At 47.2% G+C, this 26264-nt stretch overlaps 2 protein-coding genes and 1 long non-coding RNA gene across 5 annotated transcripts; 2 read left to right on the forward strand and 1 right to left on the reverse strand.

Annotated features, from left to right (window-relative positions):
* Positions 1-1836: 1836 nt before the first annotated feature.
* LOC118086642 (uncharacterized) lies at positions 1837-10033 on the forward strand. Of its 3 annotated transcripts, none has more exons than XM_088671255.1 (6): positions 1837-1996; positions 3575-4218; positions 4847-4910; positions 6466-6548; positions 6845-6971; positions 8299-10033. In XM_088671255.1, the coding sequence occupies exons 2-6, from the start codon at positions 3814-3816 to the stop codon at positions 9639-9641; spliced, it is 2022 nt and encodes a 673-aa protein (XP_088527381.1). In that variant the 5' UTR covers positions 1837-1996; positions 3575-3813; the 3' UTR covers positions 9642-10033. The 3 variants fall into 3 exon arrangements, with proteins under 3 accessions (XP_088527381.1, XP_088527379.1, XP_088527380.1); XM_088671253.1 differs by lacking the exon at positions 1837-1996 and adding an exon at positions 2645-2738; XM_088671254.1 differs by lacking the exon at positions 1837-1996 and adding an exon at positions 2678-3038.
* LOC148685497 (uncharacterized) lies at positions 5097-15007 on the reverse strand. The gene is made up of 2 exons (XR_015950359.1): positions 14605-15007; positions 5097-7396 (listed from the first exon to the last, which is right to left on the reverse strand). It is a non-coding gene; the product is annotated as an uncharacterized LOC148685497 (long non-coding RNA).
* A 37-nt stretch (positions 15008-15044) lies between these two features.
* Positions 15045-24156, forward strand: LOC118086139 (pogo transposable element with KRAB domain). The gene is made up of 7 exons (XM_088671252.1): positions 15045-15210; positions 16642-17137; positions 17738-17819; positions 18091-18173; positions 18737-18863; positions 20486-20763; positions 22709-24156. The coding sequence occupies exons 2-7, from the start codon at positions 16733-16735 to the stop codon at positions 24011-24013; spliced, it is 2280 nt and encodes a 759-aa protein (XP_088527378.1). The 5' UTR covers positions 15045-15210; positions 16642-16732; the 3' UTR covers positions 24014-24156.
* The last annotated feature ends 2108 nt before the right edge of the window (positions 24157-26264 follow it).

A 26264-nucleotide genomic window follows, 5' to 3' on the forward strand; every position in this document is an offset into this window, starting at 1 on the left:
TAACAACACATTAAAGCATCGAATAAAACAATCCAGGATAAACTCTATCTCACAACGTAGGCTTAGAATCCAAAGCCATCCTTGGGAATTCTGCATATTTTATTTTATCTTTTCAAGCAATGCTACTGATGAGTGAATGAGGGAGATGATAGGTGGTCGGTCCAGCTTCCAAGCTATTTTTTTTTACTCTGGTTAAGTACAGTATATTCCTGCATATAAGACTACTTTTTAACCCAGGAAAATCTTTTCAAAAGTCGGGAGTCATCTTATACGCAGAGTCGTTTTATTAATACGGCGAGTATATCCCAAACTCTATATTTTTACTGGAAAAGTTGGGGGTCGTCTTATACGCCCAGTCGTCTTATACGCCGGAATATACGGTATATGTTAACTATAAGCTAACAATTTTTTTTTTAAAAAAAAAACACCTGACACACACACTCCACATTGCCAACTGAGAGGCAAAAGGAATTTGTGGGGAGCCATGGGACTTGCTGGCGACCCATTTTTTCATAGAAATGTAGAGTTGGAAGGTACCCTGAGGGTCATCTAGTCCAACCCCCTGCAATCCAGGGAGCTTGGTGCAGGTCAAACTGGAGGTCAGCCTGTGAGGGGGACCTATTCATCCCCTCTCTTTCTTTGACAGAGTTGAGCAGCCCGTGAAGTGGAGACGTTCTGCCAACAGGGTGCCAGGGTGCTCTAAACCGGTGATATTGAGTTGGTCCCTTGAGAGTCAACACAATACAAGTGTGTCATTATTACCTGTTCAGTTTCCTGCAATTTAGTGGGTGCCCACTCAAGCTCCCTTTGCTGCAACCTTCTCTGTAAACCTTAATGGAAAACCTTAAAGGAAAACCGAAATGAGAAACTTCTACAATTACACAGTTAGATGCTGGCTCAGTCCAGACTCTCCACAAAGGAAAACTGAGACAAGCCTGAGGAGACGAATTGGGACACACATACACACACACACACACACACACACACACACACACACACACACACCATGGTTCTCTTCTGAGCCCAAGACGGACTGATCAAAAGGGGGAGGAAAAGACCAGCATTCCCTGCCTTTGGGCACCAGAGGGAACTAAATCCACATGCTAACATGAGAGAATGGCTTCATCTTTGGGTCTCCCCCACTTCCAGATTCACTGTAGCTGTGGGTCCTGTGGGCAAGTGAATGGCATCTGCGGGTGACATCCTCAGGTGCCAACAGTTGCAGCCAGGCCTTTCCGCTTCCTGACCTGGTTGGCAAAGAGGTGGGTGGCCTGCCAAACCCCTGCAGACCATCCCATCACCAACATTATTCTAGGGTGACATTTTCTTACTTCTGTGGGATGGAAAATGTGGAATAAATAGCCTGCATTCAGAACACAAACACACACACACACCTACCTATAATGTGCATTGAAAAAGATCAGGAAAAAGTATCACGTGAGCTATTAGACGGCAATATTTGCTGGCCAGTATCCTTACATAGTACTCTCCTAGCTCCCCAGAGAGTTTGCAGCAACAAACAGACAACACGGTAATGTTAGCAAAACAATGAAAAGGTAAACAACTGTGAAGTGCAAATATTTAAATGTATATGCACCAACAACCTTCACATATACAAAGAGATTAAAAAATGTGTACAAAATCTCATGCTCGGAGTCTTAAGGTCCAGTATAAAGTGCAATAATCAAGTCCGATTGTTTCCAATGGGACTTCACTAAGAACATACCGTATATTTATTGCTGAAATAGGGAGACAAAACAACATATGCTACGATACAGATGCTCCTCCCCCAGCAACCGGAATAACTCCATTTGTATCCCATGTCGAAGAAGAAGAAGAAGAAGAAGAAGAAGAAGAAGAAGAAGAAGAAGAAGAAGAAGAAGAAGAAGAAGAAGAAGAGTTTGGATTTGATATCCCGCTTTATCACTACCGAAGGAGTCTCAAAGCGGCTAACATTCTCCTTTCCCTCCCTCCCCCACAACAAACACTCTGTGAGGTGAGTGGGGCTGAGAGACTTCAGAGAAGTGTGACTAGCCCAAGGTCACCCAGCAGCTGCATGTGGAGGAGCGGATACGCGAACCCGGTTCCCCAGATTACGAGTCTACCGCTCTTACCCACTACACCACCCTGTCTCCCCCCTCGACCTGTCCTTTCGGCCCCCCTTGCAGCCCCCGGGGACCCCCTCTTGCTGGTACAGGGCTCTCTGCCCTGGACCCCCCCCCACCTCCGACCCCGGCAGCCCCTTCCAGAGGGACAGCCCACCACCACCAGAGCTGCCCAGGGGGTCCCCAAGAGAGTCAGGCGGGACTCCACCCTCCCTGCCCGGCCCTGGAAGGCTCCCCGCTCCTCCGCCCAGACTCCCCTTCCCAGCCCCGGAGCCCCAGGCAGACAGACGGGCTCCTCCTCCCTCCCGGACACGGGTTCCCCTTTCCCACGCACACGCGCCCAGTCCCGGCTTCTGGGAGGGGGATCCCTGCCAGCCGCCCCTCCTCTCGGCCCAGGGGCCCCAGCACCCTCCCCAGCCCCCCCCGGGGCCCCACCCATTCCGGGGCCAGGCGGGCCCAAGTCCGGCCTCTTCCACACGGAGGGAGCAGGTCGCCAAGGGTTAAGTGGCGCTGAACTGGCTTCCTAGAGGGGACCGGAAATAAACGCGGAGCCGCTCCTCCCCTCTGACGTCATTTCCTGCAAGAGGGTCTGCTCGGCCAGAGCTGCCTGTTCCTCTCGCCTGCCGGGATCTGGTGGGTCTCCTCTCTGCTCCGCTATGGGAAGGCGGGAGAGGGGGCTGCGGTGAAGCCTGTGGACCTCCCTCCCCCGGGAGGCAGGAAGGGGGGGCCAAGCCGGGCCGGGCGGAAGAGAGGGGGAAGGGGGCCCTGGCCAGGTCCAGCTGCCCTTTGGGGGGCGAAGAGATGCTGGCGGGTCAGGGATGGAGCCCAGAGGGATCTCCAGCCATTGGCCCCTCGCAAGAGATGTACCTTTTTATGCAAGTCAGGGTTGAACTGAAATACTTAGGCCCAGAAATGAACTGGCAACCAATGCAGGTATTTTTTAAAAAAGAATTACATGTATTCCAAAGCATTTTTGTGGGTCTTCAATGAGGAGGGGTAGATGCCACCTGTCGGGCTTCAGGGAATCCGATCCCTCCAAAGTGGCCAACCGAGAAGTAGATAACAAGAGGAGTTGCTACCGAGTCCTTTATTCAATATTTACAGAGAGAGATTGTGAAAAGCGCCTCTCCATTGCAGTAATGGTGTTATTCTGAGCAAAGTCCCACCCCATGCAACCGCTGCATTTGGGGCCAGTTTCCGAGCCGTCTTCCAGGGCAAACATCCCATCGGATCCAGAGCAGGAAATCCCATGGCCACATCCTCTCTATGCCAAGGGACGGTGGCTGGAGCTAGACCTGGGCCCTCCTGGTCACCAAGGCCACCCAAACAGATATGGCTGGGTTGGGGTGAAGCTCTGGAACTATGAAGTGGGGTTGGGAGGGACCCCCACTATTGCCTTCGGTAAAAATTACACTTGATACAAATGACTCACTTGTCATTTACAGTTATTGCTTCTTCCTTCTCCTCAGTCCTTTTTTGCAGTTTTGCAGACAGCTTGGAGTCTGAGCTGTGGTGCAATCCAGTGCTGTTCCTAGCAAGACTCATCCACGCTTCCTCAGGGAACATTCCTCTTCTCTTGGCTGCGTATTAGTCTTATAATAGAAGAATGTGTTTGTAGGATTTGTTGCACCTCGCATTAGGACCCACTGAACTTGGCAGAGGACCAAGGGGCTCCTTCCGATCTCTTGGAGACTTCCCAGGAGCACAGATGGATGAGCAAGACTCAGCTGGCCCTGAAGCAGGAAGAGGCCATGCCCTGGAAACTCAGAGCAGTGGGAGAAACTCCATGCAGAAGATTCTGAGTGAGGAGGACACCCTCTACTCAGCTGTGCAGAGCCAGCTGTTCAGGCAGTTCTGCTACCAGGAGGCCAAAGGACCCCGAGAGGTTTGCAGTCAACTCTACCACTTTGTCCATCAATGGCTGAGGCCAGAAAGGCACACGAAAGCTGAGATGCTGGACCTGCTGATCTTGGAGCAGTTCCTGGCTGTCCTTCCTCCAGAGATGGAGAGCTGGGTGAGGGAATGTAGAGTGGAGACCAGTTCCCAGGCAGTGGCCCTGGCCGAAGGATTCCTCCTGAGTCAGGCAGAGGAGAGAAAGCAGGCAGAGCAGCAGGTGAGAGAGACTTTCCTCTGGATACTGCAAAGGGGCTCTAAACAGGAGAGAGAGTATTCCCAAATTATTTACTAATGCCCCATCCTTTTTGGAAATCATCTAGGAACAGATTATTATTATTATTATAATTAATCACAACTATGTGGTTGGTTGCCTTCCAGCACATATAAAAGCATAATAAGACATCAGATGTCTTTTAGAAGTTACGCAGTTCTTTATCTAATTATCATCTCATGGGAGAGCCTTCCAAAGGGTGGGTGCCACTGTTGAGAAAGCCCTCTGCCTGCGTCCCTGTAACTTTGCTTATTGCAATGAGGGAATCGGCAGAAGACCCTCAGAGCTGGACCTCAGTTCATGGAGACGCTCCTTTGGGTATACTGGGCCTTTGAGGCCGTTTAGGGCTTTAAAGTTCAGCACCAACAATTTGAATTGTGCTGGGAAACATTCAGGGAGCCAGTGAAGATCCTTGAGGACCAATGTTATATGGTCCTGGCAGCCGATCCCAGACACCAGTCTAGCAGAAGCAGGAAACAGCTTTCACCTCTGTCCCCTGAAAGCGCTTGCCTCTGCCATTCCTTTTCTAATCCTTCTCCCCATTCTCTGTTTTGAATCCTTGTTGCTCTTTCAGGGGAAGGATCTTGATTCTTCTGAGGAAGAGAAGACTCTGTTGGACACCAGAGTGAGGCCTCTGGGTAAGGAGGAAGGAGTATTTTCTGCGTTTTGTCACATTCACTTGGTTTTGAAACTAATCTGTGAGTTCTTTACATCTTTTCGGTGAAGACACCTGGAGCCCAGAGCTCAAAGGAGGGGAGATGTATTTTTGCACAACTAATATATGAAATGGGTACAAATGTCCAAATGTAATCAGCAGGGCAGACTTTTACGATAATAATTTTTATTACGGTAGTTTACAATTACAGTCCAATAATAGCCTCATGATAACAATGTCAAATTACAATACAATTACTAATACCAATCTTTAAGATACCAAATTATATAATTTAGGTGGCCCCTCGCATGCTAAAACTGATGGTTTCATGATTTTCTTCATTTCTGCATTCCAAAATCTTTTTAAGTTCAATTCCATTCTAGTCAAGATAACAATCCTTTTTACAACAACTGCAGTATTCATGATGCCCAATCATATTGACACATCAAATAATATATAAAACTAAAACTGAGGCACTCCAGCTATATCCTTATTCTTCCTGTGTGTGACAAATTTTCTGTTCATGATGTTTCTTCCTGTCCTTGTAAAATGTTCTGTCTATCTTTTCCTGGTTGTTGCTGTTCTCCATCATTCCTTGGGCGGTGCTAATATCCCATTGTGGTTTCAGAAATTCTCCATCCTTCTGTCCCGTGCTTCGTTGTTTTGCAACTTTAACAGCAGCTGCAAAAATCACACTGTCCCAATAAATAACCTGTTTGGGCAATTTTTTTCTCAGCCTGGGAAGGAGGTGATCTGTCAAACTGCAAATGACTCAGTAAGGAACCTTATCAGTTCCTTCACAACTCCGTAAGTAATTAAGGATGGGGAAGAGTTAGCTCTAATTTTCCATTGTAAACTTTTTGCAAAATAGAGCTTCCCTCCCTTTTCCCTTTTCTTACACACACAGTTCCATTTGATGTTATATTCCTTATCTGCAGTCCAGTTTCATCTCTGCTCACCTATACATATATATATATATTGAACCAATATTCAAGGGAGGGTTGCCAAATCATAAATGAAGAGAAGAAAACTTTATATAAAGCCGTAGGCTCCCCTCTCACGGTCTTTTGCACCAAATGAAGTCTTTTTTTCAAATTCAAACCTTAAATACCTTGCAGCTGGTTCCATTCCACAGTTTAGGATCTCATCTCTTCCAGCAACGGCTGTACATTAGTCCAAATTAAGCTCTAATGGACAGGAGAACCTCTGCGGCGAAGGAGGGTTTGGGGCAGGTGAAGGGCTTTTGCACTCAGCACCTCCCTGCCTCCTGCAATCCATGTCGGAGCGAGAGCCAAGTACCCAGACGATCTGGGAGTGAAGCCTGTTTCCCCCGTCCCTGGGGGGAACTTGCAAGGAGAATTACTCACAATCATCTTTGTTTTTTGCCAACGATCCCTGTACCTCCATTAAGGCAGAGCGGAACTGGAAGCTAGCAGGGGAGACTTCGACGAAGCCCCATCCGTACTTAGAGATGCACTGTTTTACCTCTGAGAGAAGCAGGCGCTTACGGTTTCCCACTTACCTTTTGTCTCTTCCAGGTGACATAATGATGCCACCAAGACCTGCTCCTTCATCTTTTCATGGTGGTGGAGGGGAGGCAGCGGCTGTGGACCCAGATCAGGTAGGGGGAAGGAGCCTTGTGGGGAATGACTGCTTGGATGCAGAATGGTGGGAGGAGCCAGAGAAGAGGGAACCAACTGGGAGGAGGAGGTGTCTGAAGCTGGAGAGGGAACAGGGCTCAGTGACCTGAGGGAGTCTGTGGCAGAGAGCAGGCCAGATTCAGTGGCAGAAGCTGCAGCAGGAGAGTGAGATGAGGAAGGCAGAGAGGGGTCTGGCCGCTGTAGAAAACAAGAGAGCCAAGTGCAATGGATCACGTGAATGTTCTCTAAGAGGATAGCCTTTTTCGTTTTCTGTTAGGGTCCGGTGTGCTTTGAAGATGTAGCTTTGCATTTCACTGATGAGGAGTGGGCGTTGCTGGATCCTGACCAGAGAGCTCTGCACCAGGAGGTCATGGAGGAGAATCGTGGGATGTTGGACTCTCTCGGTAAGGCTCCCTTTTGGATCATCTTATCTGTTTTGTAATTCAAGAAATCTCTCTAGGTGAGGAACACCTGATATTTTGATGGAGCTCAACAGCGCCACCCACAGCACCAGGAATGCTAACACTCCCACAGCAAACCTGGATGGATGGCTATTGATTGTTTCCCCTGTGAATATTCTTCCCCCAGTTCTACCTTTTAACACCATCAGGCTGTTTGAACTGCCTAGGCCTGCTTAAATGTAGGCTTCAGAGTGATTTGGGGTGTTGAAGTAGCTTCAGTCAAATTTCCTGCTTTTGTTCTTGCTTCTGTCTGTCTTTGGTTGACCAAAGAGTCACTTCACATTGGAGATAGCACAGATTCCACAACTGGACCAAAGAAACTGCATCCCAAAAAAGAGCCAGGCTTTTTGAATCTCAGGCAGTGAACCCTGTAGTAACAATAATGATTTTATTATTTTTACCCTGCCCATCTGACTGGGTTGCCCCAGCCACTCTAGGCAGCTTCCAACAAATATAAAAGCATAATAAAACATCAAACATTAAAACTTCCCGATATAGAGGTACCTTCAGACGTCCTCTAAAAGTTGCATAGTTATCTCCTTGACATCTGATGGGTGGGTTCCACAGGGTGGGTGCCCCTACGAGAAGGACCCCTGTCTCGTCCCCTGTAACTTCTCACAGTAATGTAACATTTAAGTAAGGAAACTTGAATAATAATAATGCTCAAATGACAAAATTGGTTTAAGGTGATGCACATCATAATTCTTTAGCCACTAAAGAAAGTTAACTTTGGCAGCTGCTAGACACATTTCTTCAATATGCAAAAGGTGTTTTTCAGCGCACAGAAGTTAATGTTTGCCATTTTTATTCCCCTTTTCTTACATCGCTTACCACAAGGCCATGTGATTAAGATTACACCCATCCAGTGTCTTTGTTCCCAAATATTTTACTGGCTCTTAAATTTGTTTAGATTTATTACTGCCTATTGAACAACTTAGCATATTTTTGGATAGGGAACTTTCCTTCATTGGCCACCATTTAAATAATAATAAAGCACACTTTATTTATGAAGATAGTACAGATCCATATTTAAGATTGAACAAAATGATGTTACCAAGTTAAGCTGTACAGTTATCTTTTAAAAACTTAAGAGAGAGAAAACATCCAATATTCAACTTATGTATATAAAACTAGACATTCTTACAGAACAAAAGGAACATTATAACATCTGAATCCCTTCAGTTCTTTCCCTGTCACAAGCATTAATTAGCATTGCTCCATAATTTGGGGCTGCACCTCTTCCCGAGGCTCTAATCCGTTTGCATCTTAGTTTCAGGTAGTGATGAATTGGAAGTGAAGAACAAGAGAGACCACAAGGAAATCCACGCAGTGCAGGAGCCATATCAGGATTCAGACTGTGGAGAGAGCTTTAGTCAGAGCTCCCATTCCTCTTACCATCAAAGAAATTGCCTTGAGAAGAAACCCTATCAGTGCTTGGTGTGTGGAAAGAGTTTCCCCTGGAAACAAACTTTAGTTTCCCATCAAAGAGTTCATACTGGGGAGAAACCCTATCAGTGCTTGGAGTGTGGAAAGAGCTTCACCTGGAAACAGACTTTAGCTTCCCATCAAAGAGTTCATACAGGGGAGAAACTCTATCAGTGCTTGGAATGTGGAAAGAGCTTCACTCGAAAGGATAGTTTCACTTCCCATCGAATAACTCATACAGGGGAGAAACCCTATCACTGCTTGGAATGTGGAAAGAGCTTCAGTCGAAAGGACAGTTTCACTTCCCATCAAATAATTCATACTGGGGAGAAACCCTATCAATGCTTGGAGTGTGGAAAGAGCTTCAGTCAAAAGGGCAGTTTTACTGCCCATCAAAGAATTCATACAGGGGAGAAACCCTATCAGTGCTTGGAATGTGAAAAGAGCTTCCGTCAAAAGGGCAGTTTCACTGCTCATCAAAGAATTCATACAGGGGAGAAACCCTTTCAGTGTGTGGAATGTGGAAAGAGCTTCACCAGGAAAGTAAGTTTCACTTCCCATCAAAGAATTCATACAGGAGAGAAACCATATCAGTGCCAAGAGTGTGGAAAGAGCTTCAGTCACAGCTCCCATCTCGCTTCCCATCGAAGAATTCATACAGGGGAGAAACCCTATCGATGCTTGGAATGTGGAAAGAGCTTCAGTCGAAAGGACAGTTTCACTTCCCATCAAAGAATTCATACAGGGGAGAAACCTTATCAGTGTTTGGAGTGTGGAAAGGGCTTCATTGAGAGCTCCAGTCTCACTGCTCATCAAAGAATTCATACAGGGGGAAAACCCTATCAGTGCTTGGAGTGTGGAAAGAGCTTCACCTGGAGACAGAGTTTTGCTTCCCATCAAAGAATTCATACAGGGGGAAAACCCTATCAGTGTTTGGAGTGTGGAAAGAGCTTTGCCTGGAGACAGAGTTTTGCTCTCCATCAAAGAATTCATATAGGGGGGAAACCCTATCAATGCTTAGAATGTGGAAAGAACTTCAGAAGGAACTCCCATCTCACTGCCCATCAAAGAATTCATACAGGGGAGAAACCCTATCAGTGCTTGGAATGTGAAAAGAGCTTCAGTCGAAAGGACAGTTTCACTTCCCATCAAAAAATCCATGCAGGGGAGAAACCCTATCAGTGCTAGGAATGTGGAAACAGCTTCAGTCAAAAAGGAAACCTCACTTTCATCAAAAAATACATACAGGGGAGGAATCATGTCAGTGCCAATGGTGTGATTGGAGGGATTTATGAAAGTCTGGTCTCATTTTTAAAGCTCTTTTAAAAACAATTGTAGCTCTTAAAAGGATTGAAAGCTGGCTGAAAAAACAAAAATCAGGACAGGTTTGGACAAGTTCATTTCTCTTTGAAGGAAAATATTCCTTCTACTCTGAGACACTTAAAGAGGATTGGATTCCTGCAAGACAACTATTCTTCTCTGGACATCTAAATTGCTAGGTCCTCTTGGACATATTGTTTCTTTTCTTCTTTTTTATGGTTCCTCTCTTAAAGTAATTATTTGGTTATTTCGAATCTTAATTTGAGAATTTGGATTTTATGTTAAACAGCTTATGTGTGTTGGGTATCAGGCTAGAAGGAAGATGGAGGGGTGGAGAAATACAGGAAACAGGAACTCTTGGGAAAGAGTTATTCTGTGGCCTTGACAAACTGATAAAGTGCTGCTGGAAAAGGGAGAGTGAGATTTAGACTATGGCAGTTTCAAAGACAGTTAACACCAGGCTTGTGTTAAATTTGGAGAAACTTTTAGCCCGAATTGATAGAAATACTGAAATGGTGACAAATTTGACCACTAAAGTAGAGACACTGACAAAGAAAGCAGAAGCACTAGATCAGGCATCCCCAAATTCAGCCCTCCAGCTGTTTTAGGACTACAATTCCCATCATCCCTGACTACTGGTCCTGTTAGTTAGGGATGATGGGAGTTGTAGTCCCAAAACAGCTGGAGGGCCGAGTTTGGGGATGCCTGCACGAGATGTCTCCATGAAAGGAAGGGAGAAGAAATCTGAAAAGCTGGGAAAGGAGACAAAAAAATGGAAATCAGAACAGGAGACGCTTAGGATTGATGTGGATGGTTTGGGTGGAAGGCATTTGATGGTTTGAGCAGAGTGGCTGGATGTTGAAGAGGAATTCATGGAGGCGCCACCCTCTTCACAGCCGGGGGTTGTGGCTTTTTGGTAGAAAACCAATGTGAATCGATCCCCCCCAGTGCCACTCCTGGGCTGGTTTTTCTGTCTTCATAGGCTTCTCTGCCTATGCCCCCGACCCGCCCAGGAGAATCTAATGCATCTTTGGTTGGGAGTGTCCAGCAAGGAGATGGGAGATCATAGAATCATAGAGTTTGGAAGAGACGACAAGGGCTATCCAGTCCAACCCCCTGCCAAGCAGGAAACACCATCAAAGCATTCTTGACATGTGCCTGTCAAGCCTCTGCTTAAAGACCTCCAAAGAAGGAGACTCCACCACACTCCTTGGTAGCAAATTCCACTGCTGAACATCTCTTACTGTCAGGAAGTTCTTCCTAATGTTTAGGTGGAATCTTCTTTCTTGTGGTTTGAATCCATTGCGCCGTGTCCGCTTCTCTGGAGCAGCAGAAAACAACCTTTCTCCCTCCTCTATATGACATCCTTTTATATATTTGAACATGGCTATCATATCACCCCTTAACCTTCTCTTCTCCAGGCTAAACATGCCCAGCTCCCTAAGCCGTTCCTCATAAGGCATCGTTTCCAGGCCTTTGACCATTTTGGTTGCCGTCTTCTGGACACGTTCCAGCTTGTCAGTATCCTTCTTGAACTGTGGTGCCCAGAACTGGACACAGTACTGCAGGTGAGGTCTGACCAGAACAGAATACAGTGGTACTATTACTTCCCTTGATCTAGATGCTATACTCCTATTGATGCAGCCCAGAATTGCATTGGCTTTTTTAGCTGCTGCATCACACTGTTGACTCATGTCAAGTTTGTGGTCTACCGAGACTCCTAGATCCTTTTCACATGTACTGCTCTCAAGCCAGGTATCTCCCATCCTGTATTTGTGCCTTTCATTTTTTTTGCCCAAGTGTAGTACTTTACATTTCTCCCTGTTAAAATTCATCTTGTTTGCTTTGGCCCAGTTGTCTAATCTGTTAAGGTCATTTTGAAGTGTGATCCTGTCCTCTGGGGTATTAGCCACCCCTCCCAATTTGGTGCCATCTGCAAACTTGATCAGGATGCCCTCAAGCCCATCATCCAAGTCATTGATAAAGATGTTGAATAAGACTGGGCCCAAGACAGAACCCTGTGGTACCCCACTAGTCACTATTCTCCAGGATGAGGAGGAGCCATTGATGAGCACCCTTTGGGTTCAGTCAGCCAGCCTGTTACAAATCCACTGAATGGTAGCATTGTCTAGCCTGCATTTTACCAGCTTCTCTACAAGAATAGTTGTCAGTAGATGGTTGCCAGTCAAAGGGTAGTTTAAGACGCAGGTAAAAAGAGCTCCTTGTGAAAGTGAGGGCAGTTTCAGGGGAAATTTCCAGCCCTGGCATTGGGAGCCAGAAGAGGAATACTGGAAGAGGAAGAGGACACTCCAGGCTCATCTAGTCCAACCCCTGCAATTCAGGAACCCCGGTACTTAGTCCCACCAGCTCCCTTGAACTGGGCAACTCAGATGCCTAAAGCAGCGCCCCGTTGGAGAGAAGCCTTTGGTAGCCTCTGGAGCTGGCCAGACCTTTTGGACGGCTGTTTCCATCCCCCCTGCCTTCTGCTTGCAGGCCCGGTTGGGAGTTGTAGTCCAAAGCAGATTGAGGGGTCCTGGTCCTGGAAGGCCTGCTGAAGCCATTGTGCTGTGCCCCTAGCCTGGGAAGGCCTCCTGGGCCAGCCCCCCCACCCCCCAATCTAGGACCTGTGTGTTTCTGTGGCTCTTGTGAGTCCGAGACCCTGGAGTTGAAGGGACCCCAAGGGTCATCTAGCCCCCCCTGCAATGCAGGAATGGCAGCTGCAATGTTCCCTTGTGGTGTCTGGATTCCCTTGGATGTTTCAGGTGGTTTTCAAATTGGAACTAACTTTTGGCACAAAATGGGGGGGGGCCTCTTTTCAGTGCCAGGATCCAGGGTGCTCTCATGACCTGGGAGCCAATCCTTCACCACTCCCAATAAAATGGGTCTTCCCCTCATCTCCTTGCAGGACCCCTTGCCTTCCTCTTTGCTCAGAGTCAGAACCAACTCTCTCTCAAGGGACCCTGGAGCCAAACACTTCCAGAATTTTCTCTTTCTTCTCCCACTCCTCAGCATTGCCTTCATGGGGAGGGGGCGTTGCCAGCAGTCCCCAACTTTACTTGAATTTGGAAGGGGTCTGAGATAGGAACAAGGGCTAAATTGTGACTCGCACCCACCCACCGACCCTCTGCCTTGATTTCAAACAGTCATGAATTTGTCCCAGACCCACAAATGTAAGCTTTCTCCACAGTTCCCCCCCAAGGGAGGCCACTTTCAGGTGTGTCAGTGAGGGAGGGGGTAGAGGGACCACGTTCAGGTGTTTACATGCCAGGAAGGGGCAGGGGGGGGGGCGTCCTCTAGCTTCTCAAGCAAAGGGTGGGAAAGAATACTTTCTTATTGCTCTTGAGATGTTCAGAAATCTCTTGTCCTAATTTTTAACAACAGAGGCCTGCTTTGATGGGCTTGCTTTTTTCCCTTGCCACTAAAAAATCCCAGTTAACTGACACTTTGCCGATTGTTATCTTTAATGACTTATTTTTTAAGTTAAAGATGTTATTTTTGAGACACTGTGCTTACTGCTGCTTTTTTCTATTCTGGTTTTGAATAAAAATTAATCTGTGGTCTTTTCCTGTTGCTTGATATACAATGGATGCATATTTATGTATTTATTTACTCATGGCTTATATGCCCATGGAACATATGATATTTATTGCTGAAATATAGACACAAAACAACATATGCTAAAACAAAAGAAGTGCCAGGGTCAGATCACTTCCTGGTGCAACTAGACTAGTAGAGAGCACCGCGCAGAAGCCCCCCAAAGGTGCGTCAAGCGGGAGTCCCCCCCTCGCATCCCCTTCCCCTCCCCCAGACCCACGATCAGTTCTTCTCCCCTAGAAAAGAGACACCAACCGGGTCCCTTTTGGGGGGGTGAGATTTGAATAGCGTAGAAATCTTTGTTTCTTTTTTTTCCGCCTGAGTTCCTGTGGCCCCCCCTCCCACTGTACGGTATATATTCCACTATATGAACCCTGCCTCCCTCCCTCCACCTGCTCTTTCGGCCCCCCTCGCAGCCCTCGTGGACCCCCTCTTGCTGGGACAGGGCTCTGCCCTGGAGCCCCCCCACCTCCAACCCTCTTCCAGAGGGACAGCCCCCCCAGAGCTACCCAGGGGGACCCCAAGAGAGCCAAGCGGGACTCGCCCCCCCTCCCCCCAGAGAAAGGGTCATGGAAGGATCCCCGCTTCCCAGCCCCGGAGCCCCAGGCAGACAGGCGGGCTCCTCCTCCCGGACACGGGTTCACCTTTCTCACACACACGCGCCCAGTCCCGGCTTCTGGGAGGGGGGTCCTTGCCAGGCACATCTCCTCTCGGCCCAGGGGCCCCAGCACCCTCCCTGGGCCCCACCCGGGGCCCTCACCCATTCCGGGTGTTGTAAGAAATTGAGGTCTTTTATAAAAAAATAAATGTTTATAACTATACAGTACTATATATAAACCGCATGTCTGAAACAGTACAGGAGGACAGTTCTGGGACCATTTGACTCCCAAACTGACCAAATGTTTCTCTGCAAGGAGGGAGGAATGAGCCTGTAAGCCTGTTTCCTGGCTCAGGAACTAAGTAATTATCATTACAAAGGGACTGGCCAGGCTCCCCAGGTGATCCAATCAAGTGAACATTAACAAAAAACAAAGAAAAATAAAAAAAATCCTTCAGTAGCACCTTAAAGACCAACAAAGTTTTTATTTTGGTATGAGCTTTCGTGTGCATACCAAAATAAAAACTCATACCAAAAAAGCTCATACCAAAATAAAAACTTAGTTGGTCTTTAAGGTGCTTCTGAAGGATTATTTTTTTAAAATTTTTTGCTTCGACTCAGACCAACACGGCTACCTACCTGTAACAAAAACAAAGGACTTAGATTTCTGTCCTAGACCGCCCTTTTTCTGTGATGTATGATGTACCGGGGAGGGGGCTGGTCTTCGGCTAAACCCCTTCTGCTTCTGGGGCTTGGTCTTGAGTTTCAGGTGGGCAATTTCAAAATCTATATAGGGGCTGGCACACCTTTGGTTGGGGGTCCTTCTTTTCTCCTGTGTGAGAGAGAGAACACCCTGTTGCAACAGTCAATAGAGATCAAGCTGATTAGCTGCTTTGCTTCTCAATATTCTCTGCTTGGCCTCTGTTATTTTCTCCTACCGATGGAGAACCTTAAAAGGACCCTTGTGTACCCCATAAGGGAGTAAGGGCAGATTTTGTTTATTGCAGGGGCCAGGCGGGGCCAGGGTCGGCCTCTTCCCCACAGAGGGAGCAGCTCTGCGCCTGCGCCACGCCCATGGCTCCACAGGGAGAGAGGGGCAAGAAGGGCGCGTTCGGATCGCCAAGGGTTAAAAGGAACTGAGCTGCCTTCCTAGGGAGGACTAAAGTGAGGATGCTCCACAGAGCAAAAGCTCCCCTTCTTACGTCAGTTCCTGCAACGGCAGGCGGGCTTTTGTCTCTCTGTTCCGTAAGTGCTGCTTCGGGCGTCTTAGGGAGATGGAGGGTAGCAGGGCTGCAGGCGAGGGTCCCCCAAAGAAGACCCCTCTGGCTGCGTGGCTCCTCAGAGAGAAAGAGAAGGGAGCAGGGCCAGGTCCGCTGTGCAAGGGTTCAAAGAATCACCATGATGAGGGACCCCCAAAGTCATCTAACCCAACCCCCTGCCAGGCAAGAATCTTCTGCCCAAGCTGGGGCTCGAACCCAGGACCCTGAGATGAAAGAGACTCATGCTCTACCCAGTGAGCTCTCCTGCCTCATTCGGGGTTAGCTTCTGGGTGTCTGCGATGCACGTGGCTTCTCCTGGAAGCCTCAGAGAGAGAGAATGTGAGCTTGGCTTGCTCCACCTGGCAAGGGTTAAAAGGAACTGAGCTGCATTCCTAAAGGACAGGGAATAAGGGGGGGGTTCCTCCCCCCCGAGAAAAAGCCCCTCCCCCTTCCCTGGTTCCTCCTTGCAAGAGGGGGAGGGGGCTTTGGTCTCCTCTGCAGGAGCTGCCTCAGTTTCCCTTCTGGCATTTGGTGAGTTTCCTCTCTTTTCTGCCATAGGGAGCATTGGGGAGAAGTGGGGCGGGGGTGTCCCAGGGGGGGTCATGGGGAGCCTGCTCAGCTCCTGCAGGGGGAATCCCCAAGCCAGGGACAAGAAATTCTGCCCCCCTTCCTCTGCAAAGCCAGGGAGGCTGCAAGTACGGTAGCAGGAGGTCTTGCCCCTTTGGGGAGGGGTCACTGAGTCAGGAAGAAAAGGGCATGCAAAGGAACCCCATGGGACTGAGGAACCAGGCACGTTCATTAGCCCAGGTGGCAGCCAGATGGAAACATTGGGAGGTAGATATAAAAACTTGGCCTCTATGATAAAGTCCTTCCATCTCACAGTGCGCAGTTAGACCCATGGAACTCCCTCCCACAGGACGAAGGGATGGCCACCAAGCGAGATGGCATTACAAGAGGATGAGGCAAATTCAGGGAGGAGCAGAGGGCTAGCGATGGCTCCTGGCCCCACAGTTTGAGTCAGCCATGCTTCTGAAGGCCAGCTGCTGGGAAGTGCAGGGGGAGAGAGTTGCCCTCAGAACAAAGAAAAGGGCATCCCACCCCAGTAGTCTGCCTTGAGGACGTGGTAGATTCCAAGTGCTGGACGATGAGACAGAAGCAGGAAATAAATGTGCCCTGACATTTAGGGGAGGGAAGGACCCCCACTCCTGTCTTGGCCCAAATTGCACTTGGTAAAAATGACTCTTCAATCCCAGTTCTGACTTCATTCCTCTTCCTTCTTCCTCCTTCATTTTTTGAAAAGAAAGCTCAGAGCTCAACCTTCGTTCCTAGCAAAACTCATCCATGCTTGCCCAGGGAACATTTTTCTCCTCCTTACTGTGTATTAATTTTATAACAGAAGAATGTATTTGCTTTTAAGGGTTTGCTGAAACATCTGATTAGGACAGACAGAACTTGGCAAAAGACATAGGGATTCCTTCCGATCTCTTGGAGGTGTCCTTAGAACAGAGATGGATAAGCAGGATTCAGCTGGCCCTGAAGCAGGAAGAGGTCTTGCAATCCAATATGGGAGCAGTGGGGGATTCTGGGAAAACTCTACGAAGAAGAACCCGGTTGAAGAGGACACACTCTGCTCAGATGTACAGAGCCAGCAGTTCTGCTACCAGGAGGCCAAAGGGCCCCGAGAGGTTTGCAGCCAACTCTACCACTTTGTCCATCAATGGCTGAAGCCAGAAAGGCACACGAAAGCTGAAATGCTGGACCTGGTGATCTTGGAGCAGTTCCTGGCTGTCCTTCCACCAGAGATGGAGAGCTGGGTGAGGGAATGTGGAGCGGAGACCAGTTCCCAGGCAGTGGCCCTGGCCGAAGGATTCCTCCTGAGTCAGGCAGAAGAGAGAAGGCAGGCAGAGCAGCAGGTGAGAGAGACTTTCCTGTGGATACTCCCAAGGTCATGGGTAGGCAAATTAATCACCTTCTAAATCTGCCCCACGGACGGTCCAGGAATCAGCGTGTTTTTACATGAGTAGAATGTGTCCTTTTATTTAAAATGCATCTCTGGGTTATTGGGGGGGGCTGCCTGGTGTTTTTACATGAGTAGAATGTGTCCTTTTATCTAAAATACATCACTGGGTTATTTGTGGGCCGTAGGAATGTGCCCCCCGCAATATAGTCCAGCCCATCACAAAGATTGAGGGACAGTGGACCGGCCCCCTGCTGAAAAAGTTTGCCAGCCCCTGCCCAAGGGGCTCAAAAAATGAGGGAGTGTATCCACCAATGCTCTACTAATTTGCCCATCCTATTTTGAAAAGCATCCAAGGAATGATATCAAACAGCCCTAGAGTGTTTGTGTCAGCTGCTCCTTTTCTAATCCTTCTCCCCACTCTCTCTTTTGAATCCTTAATAAAAAAATTCATTCAGTAGCACCTTAAAGACCAACTAAGTTTTTATTTTGGTATGAGCTTTCGTGTGCATGCACACTTCTTCTGATACACACTGAATCCTTGTTTCTCTTTCAGGGGAAGGGTCTTTTTGCAGAAATCAATCTTGATTCCTCTGAGGCAGAGAAGACTCTGTTGGACTCCATAGAGAGGCCTCTGGGTAAGGGGGAAGGAGTTTTTTCTCTGTTTGGTCACATTTTGTAGATTTTGTAGCTAATCTGTGAATTCTTCTCATCTTTGGGGGGGGGGAAGTCACAGGGGACCAAGAGCCCAGAGGAGGAGGGGGTGTATTTTTCCACAACTAATATGTTAAAAGGGTACAAATGTCCACATTTACTTAGCAGCTCATCCATTTTTGAAGGCCCACCTGTAGTTTTCCTTCTGAGTGAAGCATGCACTTTTGGCTTCCCACTTACCTTTTTCTCTTGTAGGAGACAGAATGATGCCAGCAAGACCTATTTGTCCATCTTTTCTTGGCGGCGAAGGGGAAGCTGCCCCTGTGGAACCAGAGCAGGTAGGAGAAAGGGGCCACGCGGGGCGAGAGGATGTAATGGACGGGTTGGACACAGAGGAATGGTGGGAGGAACCGCCAAGGAAAGGAGGGCTGAATGCTCAAATAGGCTTCTAAGCAGTTTACACACCATACCAAACAGTGGCCAGGCTTCACTTCATCATTCACACAATGGGGCTTCCCCCCCCTCCCTCTTTGCGTGCTCCCATGTGACCTTGAAGTTGGCTTGGGGGGCATCTGTAGGTCTGTCTCTTCCCCTCTTCCCCTCCACCCCCCAGACTGAAACCAGGGAGAGGAGAGAAGGGATGCTTCCATGTGGCAAACAGGAGAGCTTGGGAAAACCATGATCTGGAGAAGACCCGGTTCTTTATGTCCATCATTAAAATAAGCAATAAAAGATTTCCATTAAGACATTAAAATATGCACCCATGATCAAAATGTGCAGCAAAACAAACCCATTAAAGCAGAACAGCAATTAAGAGGCAGAAAACAACAAAGTAAAGTGTGCCAGATCACACTTTCTCTTTATGTTGTCTAAGAGGACAGCCTTTTTCTTTTTCTTTTAGGGTCCTGTGAGCTTTGAAGATGTGGCTGTTCATTTCACACATGAGGAGTCCATGTTGCTGAATCCTGACCAGAGAGCTCTTCACAAGGAAGTCATGGAGGAGAATCGTGGGATCTTGGACTCTCTCGGTAAGGCTCCCTGTTAGATCATCTTATATGCTTTGTAATTCAAGAAATCTCTCTACGTGACAAACCTCTGATATTTTGATGGAGCTCAACAGCGCCATCTGGGATGCTAACACTCCCACAGCAAACCTTGGATTGTTTCCCCTGTGAATATTCTTCCTCCTATTCTGCCTTTGCAAAACATGGACAGGCTCCTCTGAACTGCCCAGGTCTTCTTAAATGTAGGCTTCAGATTGCTTTGGAAAGTAGAAGCAGGTTCTGTCAGGTTTTTTGTTTTTGTTCTTGCTTTTGTTTTTATTTGACCAAAGAGAGGATTAGCCTTGGAGTTGGCAAGGTTTCCACGATTGGGCCTTATGAAAAGGATCATAAGGATGTGAAAAGGATGTGAAAAGGATCTAGGAGTCTTGGTAGACCACAAACTTGACATGAGTCAGCAGTGTGATGCAGCAGCTAAAAAAGCCAATGCAATTCTGGGCTGCATCAATAGGAGTATAGCATCTAGAGCAAGGGAAGTAATAGTACCACTGTATTCTGCTCTGGTCAGACCTCACCTGCAGTACTGTGTCCAGTTCTGGGCACCACAGTTCAAGAAGGATATTGACAAGCTGGAATGTGTCCAGAAGAGGGCAACCAAAATGGTCAAAGGCCTGGAAACGATGCCTCATGAGGAACGGCTTAGGGAGCTGGGCATGTTTAGCCTGGAGAAGAGAAGGTTAAGGGGTGATATGATAGCCATGTTCAAATTTATGAAAGGATGTCATATAGAGGAGGGAGAAAGGTTGTTTTCTGCTGCTCCAGAGAAGCGGACACGGAGCAATGGATTCAAACTACAAGGAAGAAGATTCCACCTAAACATTAGGAAGAACTTCCTGACAGTAAGAGCTGTTCGGCAGTGGAATTTGCTACCAAGGAGTGTGGTGGAGTCTCCTTCTTTGGAGGTCTTTAAGCAGAGGCTTGACAGGCATATGTCAAGAATGCTTTGATGGTGTTTCCTGCTCGGCAGGGGGTTGGACTGGTTGGCCCTTGTGGTCTCTTCCAACTCTATGATTCTATGAAATCCATCCCAGAAAAGAGCCAGGCTTTTTGAATCTCGGGCAGTGTACCTGTAGGAAGGCCTCACATCTTCTTAGTCGGGGCAGGTAAAAGTAAAGGCAAATGACCCCTGGACTGTGAAGTCCAGTCAAAGGCAACTATGGGGTATGGCGCTCATCTCGTTTTCAGGCCGAGGGAACTGGCGTTTGTCCACAGACAGCTCATGTGGCCAGCAGGACTAAACCACATCTGGTGCAACAGAATACCATGATGGAAGCGGTGTAACACACACACACCCCAATTCAGATTTCAAGGAGATATAGGACTACACAAAAATTAGAAGAGTGAAGGCAGTCCTATATTGGGAAGTTTTTAATTCTTGATTTTCTACTATGTTTTTATATATGCTTCAAGTTGCACAGAGTGACTGGGAAAAGCCAGCCGGATGGGTGGGGTATAAATAATATTTCTATTACTATTACTATTATTATATAATTGCCTTCAGTTCTTTCTCTGTCACAAGCATTAATTGGCATTGCTCCATAATTTGGGGCTGCACTTCTTCCCGAGGCTCTAATCCGTTTGCATCTTAGTTTCAGGTGGTGATGAATTGGAAGTGAAGAACAAGGGAGACCAAAACGAAATCCACACAGTGGAGAAGCCATATCAGGATTCAGACTGTGGAGAGAGCTTCAGTCAGAGCTCCCATTCCTCTTCCCATCAAAGAAATTGCCTTGAGAAGAAACCCTATCAGTGCTTGGAATGTGGAAAGAGCTTCTGTCAGAACGCCCATCTCTTTGGGCATCACAGAATTCATACCGGGGAGAAACCGTATCAGTGCGTGGAATGTGGAAAGAGCTTCAAAAAAAAGGTCAGTGTCACTTCTCATCAGAGACTTCATTCAGGGGAAAAACCCTATTAGTGCCTGGAATGTGGAAAGAGCTTCAGTCACAGCCACCAGCTACTGTATTTTTCACTCAATAAGACACACTTTTTTCCTCTTAAAAATTAAGGGGAAATGTATGTGCGTCTTATGGAACAAAGCAGTGGGGGTGTGGCATACCGCCCGTGTGAGCGTCCTAATGGTGGCGCCCGTGCGAGGGGTGGGGAGAGGCAAGGCGGGGGAAGAGGGCTTTAGAACACTCTAAATTTAGAGTTCCCTCCGTCCGAGGGGCTCTGTGACTTGCATGAGAGCAGCCAGGAGCCAGCGCAGAGGGGGATCTTTCTCCCTAGCGCGCTCTGTCAAATTGGGACAGGGAGCTCCCGTCAAGCAATATATTCGCCTCTTACCCTGAAGCTTAGCTGCCAGATGCCCATGTGTGCTGAAGGCTCTGCGGGAGACGTTGCCCAGAAGTAGAGGAAACGGCTCTCTTGGATGATCAAGCAAGGCTGGCAGGCAACACTTTTGGGTTTTGTTTGCAAGACCTTCACTTTTGTTCTGTTTTTGCGTTGCATTTTTATATTGTGATCTTCGGGTGGAGGGCAGTATACAAATTAACAACAGTGCCTGCTCTAGGCAAGCGCTCTCTCTCTCTCCACCCCCCCTCCCCCGGGGAGCGGATGTACCGTAGTTGCAGCAGGAGTTTGCTGCGGCTTAATGCCAGGCCAGAGGGGGGGGGGGTGCTACTGCCAGAGTAATGTCTGAGCAAACATTGCCCAGGGAGATAGATGTTGCGGCTGGATAATGAAGCTCAGTGCAGTTTCACTACCGCTGCTACTGATGCCGCTGCCTCCGCCTTTGGAGGCAGGCTAACTGAACTGCAGGTGCTGTCCCATTGCCAAGGCTGCAGCGGGAGAAGGGAGGGAGGCAGTTCGCCGGCGGTGGGAAAGAGCCTGCAAGCATGTTCTCTCGCTGCTGCTATCGGCTGCACAAGCGTCATCCCAAGGGGGTGACGTATCGGGTCTGTCAGGCGGCATGCTGCTTTCCCGCTTGTTGCCTAGCAACTGGTCACGCCGGGACAGCAATGCCTTCCTTTACCTTCCCAATATTCCTTCAAGGTAAAAAATGCTATCTCTCTAAGTACATGGCTGAGCCTGCCAATTAGTTGGCTGAGCATGCTTTCCTCACTGTACACTGGCCCACGTGCTGAGTCCCTCCTGAGTTAAGTGGACACACTTTGCCATGCCTGACATGCTATCTTTTTATCCCAATATTGTAAGTCTCTCAGCTAACATGTTCAGAGCAACTACGTGTCAGTTGTTTAACCTCAAACCTATTTTTAATATGGGTGAGAAGATGTTTCTTAATATAAGAAAATGCGAAAATATTCATTCTGTTTAAATATATTTCACAGTATGACTGTGATATCTCAATCTCCATTTCAGATATAATTTGAATTGCCAATTTTCTACATGAAAATGTATTCTTTTGGCGATACAAATAACAAATAAGCGCATATATTTCAGCAAAAAGTTTTGGATGTCTGCCATTTTTACTAACACGTTTTAATAAGCTAGTTGCTTTATATTTCTGAAGTCTCTTACTCACTGTGGGTTGACTTATGGTACATTCATAATTTTTGTAACTTGCCTAGTCAATTTTCCATCTACAAAATGCACATAAAATTGTGTTAGCTCTACACTTGTTAATCATTTAACGATAGAGATAAGGTAACCGCATTTCCAATATTTTTATGTGGGAAAACATGAAAATTTTGAAGTCATAACTTTCTTATTTTACAATTTAAAAATAAAATGCTCATAAATAGTGAAAATGATATAGCATTTTACCAAAGAAAAATATATAAAGGAATAATTCAATAAATATCATATAATTAATCATCTGACAGTTCCTTCATCACTGTATTTTCTTGCAGAAAACCTTCCCCATTCTACATACAAGGATGATAAAGCAGAAAAGACTAGCATATAAGATTCCTTTTAAACTAGAGGTAGTGAAATATGCTAAGGAACATGGAAACAGAGCAGCGGAGAGACATTTTGGGTCACCTCCAACTGAAGGAATGATAAGAGAGTGGAGGAAACAGGAGGATCAGCTGCAAAAAGCAGATAAAAGTAAGCACACTTTTCGTGGGAATGTTCCAAAGTGGCCACAGTTAGAGGTGGCCATGAAAGAATGGATCACAAATCACTGGAATAATGGCTTCTCAGTCTCTGCAAAAATGATAATATATGAAGCCAAACGCATTGCGGTAGAGAAAGACATTCACGATTTTACTGGATCACCATCGTGGTGCTACAGATTTATAAAGCGATGTGGCCTTGCTATGTGCACCAAAACTAGAATTGCGCAAAGAATGCCAGAAGATTATGAATCTAAGATTCTGTCTTTTCATAAATTTGTAATTGATGCTAGGAAGAAAAATGGGTTTGAAATTAGCCAGATTGGGAATATGGATGAAGTCCCGCTAACCTTTGATGTGCCATCTAATAGAGCTGTTGATCTGAAAGGTGCCAAAACTATCACCATGACAACCTCCGGACCTGAGAAAACCCATTACACGGTTGTGTTGTCTTGCTGTGCTGACGGCACCAAATTGCCACCCATGTTAATTTTCGAAAGCAAAACATTTCCAAAAGAAGTGATTCCAAGAGGAGTTGTTGTACATGTTCATGAGAAAGGATGGATGGACGAAAATGGAATGAGAGTATGGGTTGAAAAAGTGTGGTCCAAACGTCCTGGAGGGCTTCTGAAAAAGCCTGCCTTATTAGTACTTGACCAGTTTAGAGCCCATATTAGCAAAACTACAAAAAAGTGTTTTAAAGAAGTGAAGACTCATCTAGCTGTAATTCCTGGAGGTCTTACCAGCCAGTTGCAACCTCTCAATGTTTCCATCAAAAAGCCATTTAAGGTCTTTATGCGAGAAGAAAGGAACAAATGTATGGCTGCTGGTAACTATGATCTGACACCTACTGGACGAATGAAGAGGCCCACTATCACTCAAGTTTGTGAATGGGTGGAAACATCATGGCACGCGGTGAAGGAGGAAATCGTTGTCCAGTCATTCAGAAAATGTGGCATTAGCAATGCTTTGGATGGAAACGAAGATGGTATCGTATTTGAAGATAGCGAGGAAAGTGATGTCAGTGATTGTGAGCAACTGACCTTCATAAATTCTGACTCTAGCAATGATGAGTTCTTGGGATTCACAGAAGACTAGAGGAGTACTCAAACCTTAAAGTCTCTCTTCATTTGTTAATGAGAGTGATGATGGTTCTTATTGCCACTGTTGACTGCTGTTCACTTTACATGGTTGAAATATTATTCTGATATACTGGCAGTTTATTAAATAGTTTAGTGCAACAATTGATTCAGAATATTTTTAAAATTGCTTTCCTCCTCTAAAAACTAGGTGCGTCCTATGGTCAGGTGCGTTTTATGGAGCAAAAATACGGTGAGAGTCTATCACAGAATTCATACAGGGGAGAAACCCTATCAGTGCTTGGCATGTGGAAAGAGATTCATTCAGAAGGCTAAACTCGTTATCCATCAAAGAATTCACAGTGGGGGGGAAACGATTTCAGTACCAGGAGTGTGGAAAGAGCTTCAGCCACAGGGCCCGTCTTGCTTCCCATCAAAGAACTCACATTGGGGGCAAACTATAGTAGTGACTGTATACAGATTTAATTTTAGGAGACTTAGGGGGGGGGGATTCACAGTGCTTCCTCTTCCAGCGCCTCCAAGCTGCTAATTGGTAGTGCTCCTTGTTTTCTCCTGCTCTGGAGGGTGGGATCCGAACCGATGGCTTCAAGATAACAGGAATGGAGATTCTGATTAAAGTTCAGTAAGATCTCTCTGATAGTAAGAACCTTTCAACAGTGGAAGAGACTCCATCAGAAGATGGTGGCCTCTTCTTTCTGGGAGGTTTTTAAGCAAAAGTTGGGTAGCCATCTCTCATTGACCTGAGATTCCTGCATTGCAGGGGGGTTGGACTAGATGTCCTTTCAGGTGCCCATCTTATATTTGTGCATCTGGCTCTTCCTGCCAAGTGCAGAATCAAACCCAATACTTCATGCGAGGGCAGGGCAACTTGGGCCTCTAAATCTAGGGGACCTACCCAGCCTGCCTCCTCCCCAGCAGACAGTCTCCCCTCTCCCAAAATTGCAAGCCCAAGACTTCATGCGAGGGCAGGGCAACTTGGGTCCAGCAACCATGAGACTCAGGGCTAGCCAGTGGGGCCCAATTTGAAGCTCTGGGGCCCAGCTTGGAATCTTAGAGAGATAAATAAAATCCATCTAGATTGCACTTGTGCCGGGGGGGGGAGACTTAGGAGCGGCTTGAGTGCTCCCATTTGGCTGAATTGCTCCAGTTGCCTTAAGGCCAGCCCTGATGAGACTGTGCAGGAGTTGGGCTGGCAAGCCCTTCCCCTTCTAGGTCCCTGGTGTCACTATTCAGAGTACAGACTCAAGGACCTGTTATGGAAACAAAGGGTGGGGAGTAATAATTCAAGATGAGCATATCAGGGGGGTAAAACACAACCAAGAAAGTTACAAAATTGTATTATTTGCGGATGATATCCTTTTATTTATTACAAAACCAGAAGATACAATTCCAAAAATTATGGGAAAATAAAAGCCTTTGGCAGAATATCGAGCTATTCCATAAATTGGACAAAATTAGAGATTTTGCCAATAGGGCAAGGTGACAGTTGTTTCCTAGTTTCCTAGACAGTTGTTTCTGCTGGATCTCTCAGCGGCTTTTGATACCATCGACCATAACATCCTTCTGGACCGCCTAGAGGGGTTGGGAGCTGGGGGCACTGTTATACAGTGGTTCCGCTCCTTCCTCCTGGGCCGTGTCCAGAAAGTGGTGGTGGGGGATGAGTGTTCAGACCCCTGGGCTCTCATTTGTGGGTTGCCTCAGGGTTCTATCCTCTCCCCTATACTTTTTAACATCTATATGAAGCCTCTGGGAGATATCATCAGGGGGTTTGGGCTGGGTATCCATCAGTATGCGGATGATACCCAGCTTTACCTCTTTCAAATCAGAACCAGTGAAGGCGGTGAAGGTCCTGTGTGAGTGTCTGGAAGCGGTTGGAGGATGGATGGCGGCAAACATATTGAAGTTGAATCCTGACAAGACAGAAGTACTGTTTTGGGGGGACAGGAGGTGGGCAGGTGTGGAGGACTCCCTGGTCCTGAATGGGGTAACTGTGCACCTGAAGGACCAGGTGCACAGCCTGGGAGTCATTTTGGACTCACAGCTGTCCATGGAGTCACAGGTCAATTTGGTGTCCAGGGCAGCTGTCTACTAGCTCCATCTGGTATTGTGAGGAGTAACAGGTAACCAAGGCGTTAAACCAGGGGTCCCCAGACTACGGCCCGGGGGCCGGATGCGGCCCAATTGGCCTCCCAATCCGGCCTGCGACAACCGCCGCCGCCCGCTCTTACGGCGCGCAGCGCGGCGGCACT

The sequence above is a fragment of the Zootoca vivipara genome, chromosome 6, assembly GCF_965207765.1.
Source record: "Zootoca vivipara chromosome 6, rZooViv2.hap1.1, whole genome shotgun sequence".
Lineage (NCBI taxonomy): Eukaryota > Metazoa > Chordata > Lepidosauria > Squamata > Lacertidae > Zootoca > Zootoca vivipara.

Bases quoted from the DNA above. Each gene is read 5' to 3' on its own strand.
- LOC118086139 (XM_088671252.1), top strand. From the start codon at position 16,733: ATGGATAAGCAGGATTCAGCTGGCCCTGAAGCAGGAAGAGGTCTTGCA. The intron at 17,138-17,737 runs GTGAGAGAGACT...TTTCTCTTTCAG, and splicing joins GAAGGCAGGCAGAGCAGCAG to GGGAAGGGTCTTTTTGCAGA. The intron at 18,864-20,485 runs GTAAGGCTCCCT...TTTGCATCTTAG, and splicing joins TGGGATCTTGGACTCTCTCG to TTTCAGGTGGTGATGAATTG.
- LOC118086642 (XM_088671255.1), top strand. From the start codon at position 3,814: ATGGATGAGCAAGACTCAGCTGGCCCTGAAGCAGGAAGAGGCCATGCC. The intron at 4,219-4,846 runs GTGAGAGAGACT...TTGCTCTTTCAG, and splicing joins GAAAGCAGGCAGAGCAGCAG to GGGAAGGATCTTGATTCTTC. The intron at 4,911-6,465 runs GTAAGGAGGAAG...TGTCTCTTCCAG, and splicing joins CACCAGAGTGAGGCCTCTGG to GTGACATAATGATGCCACCA.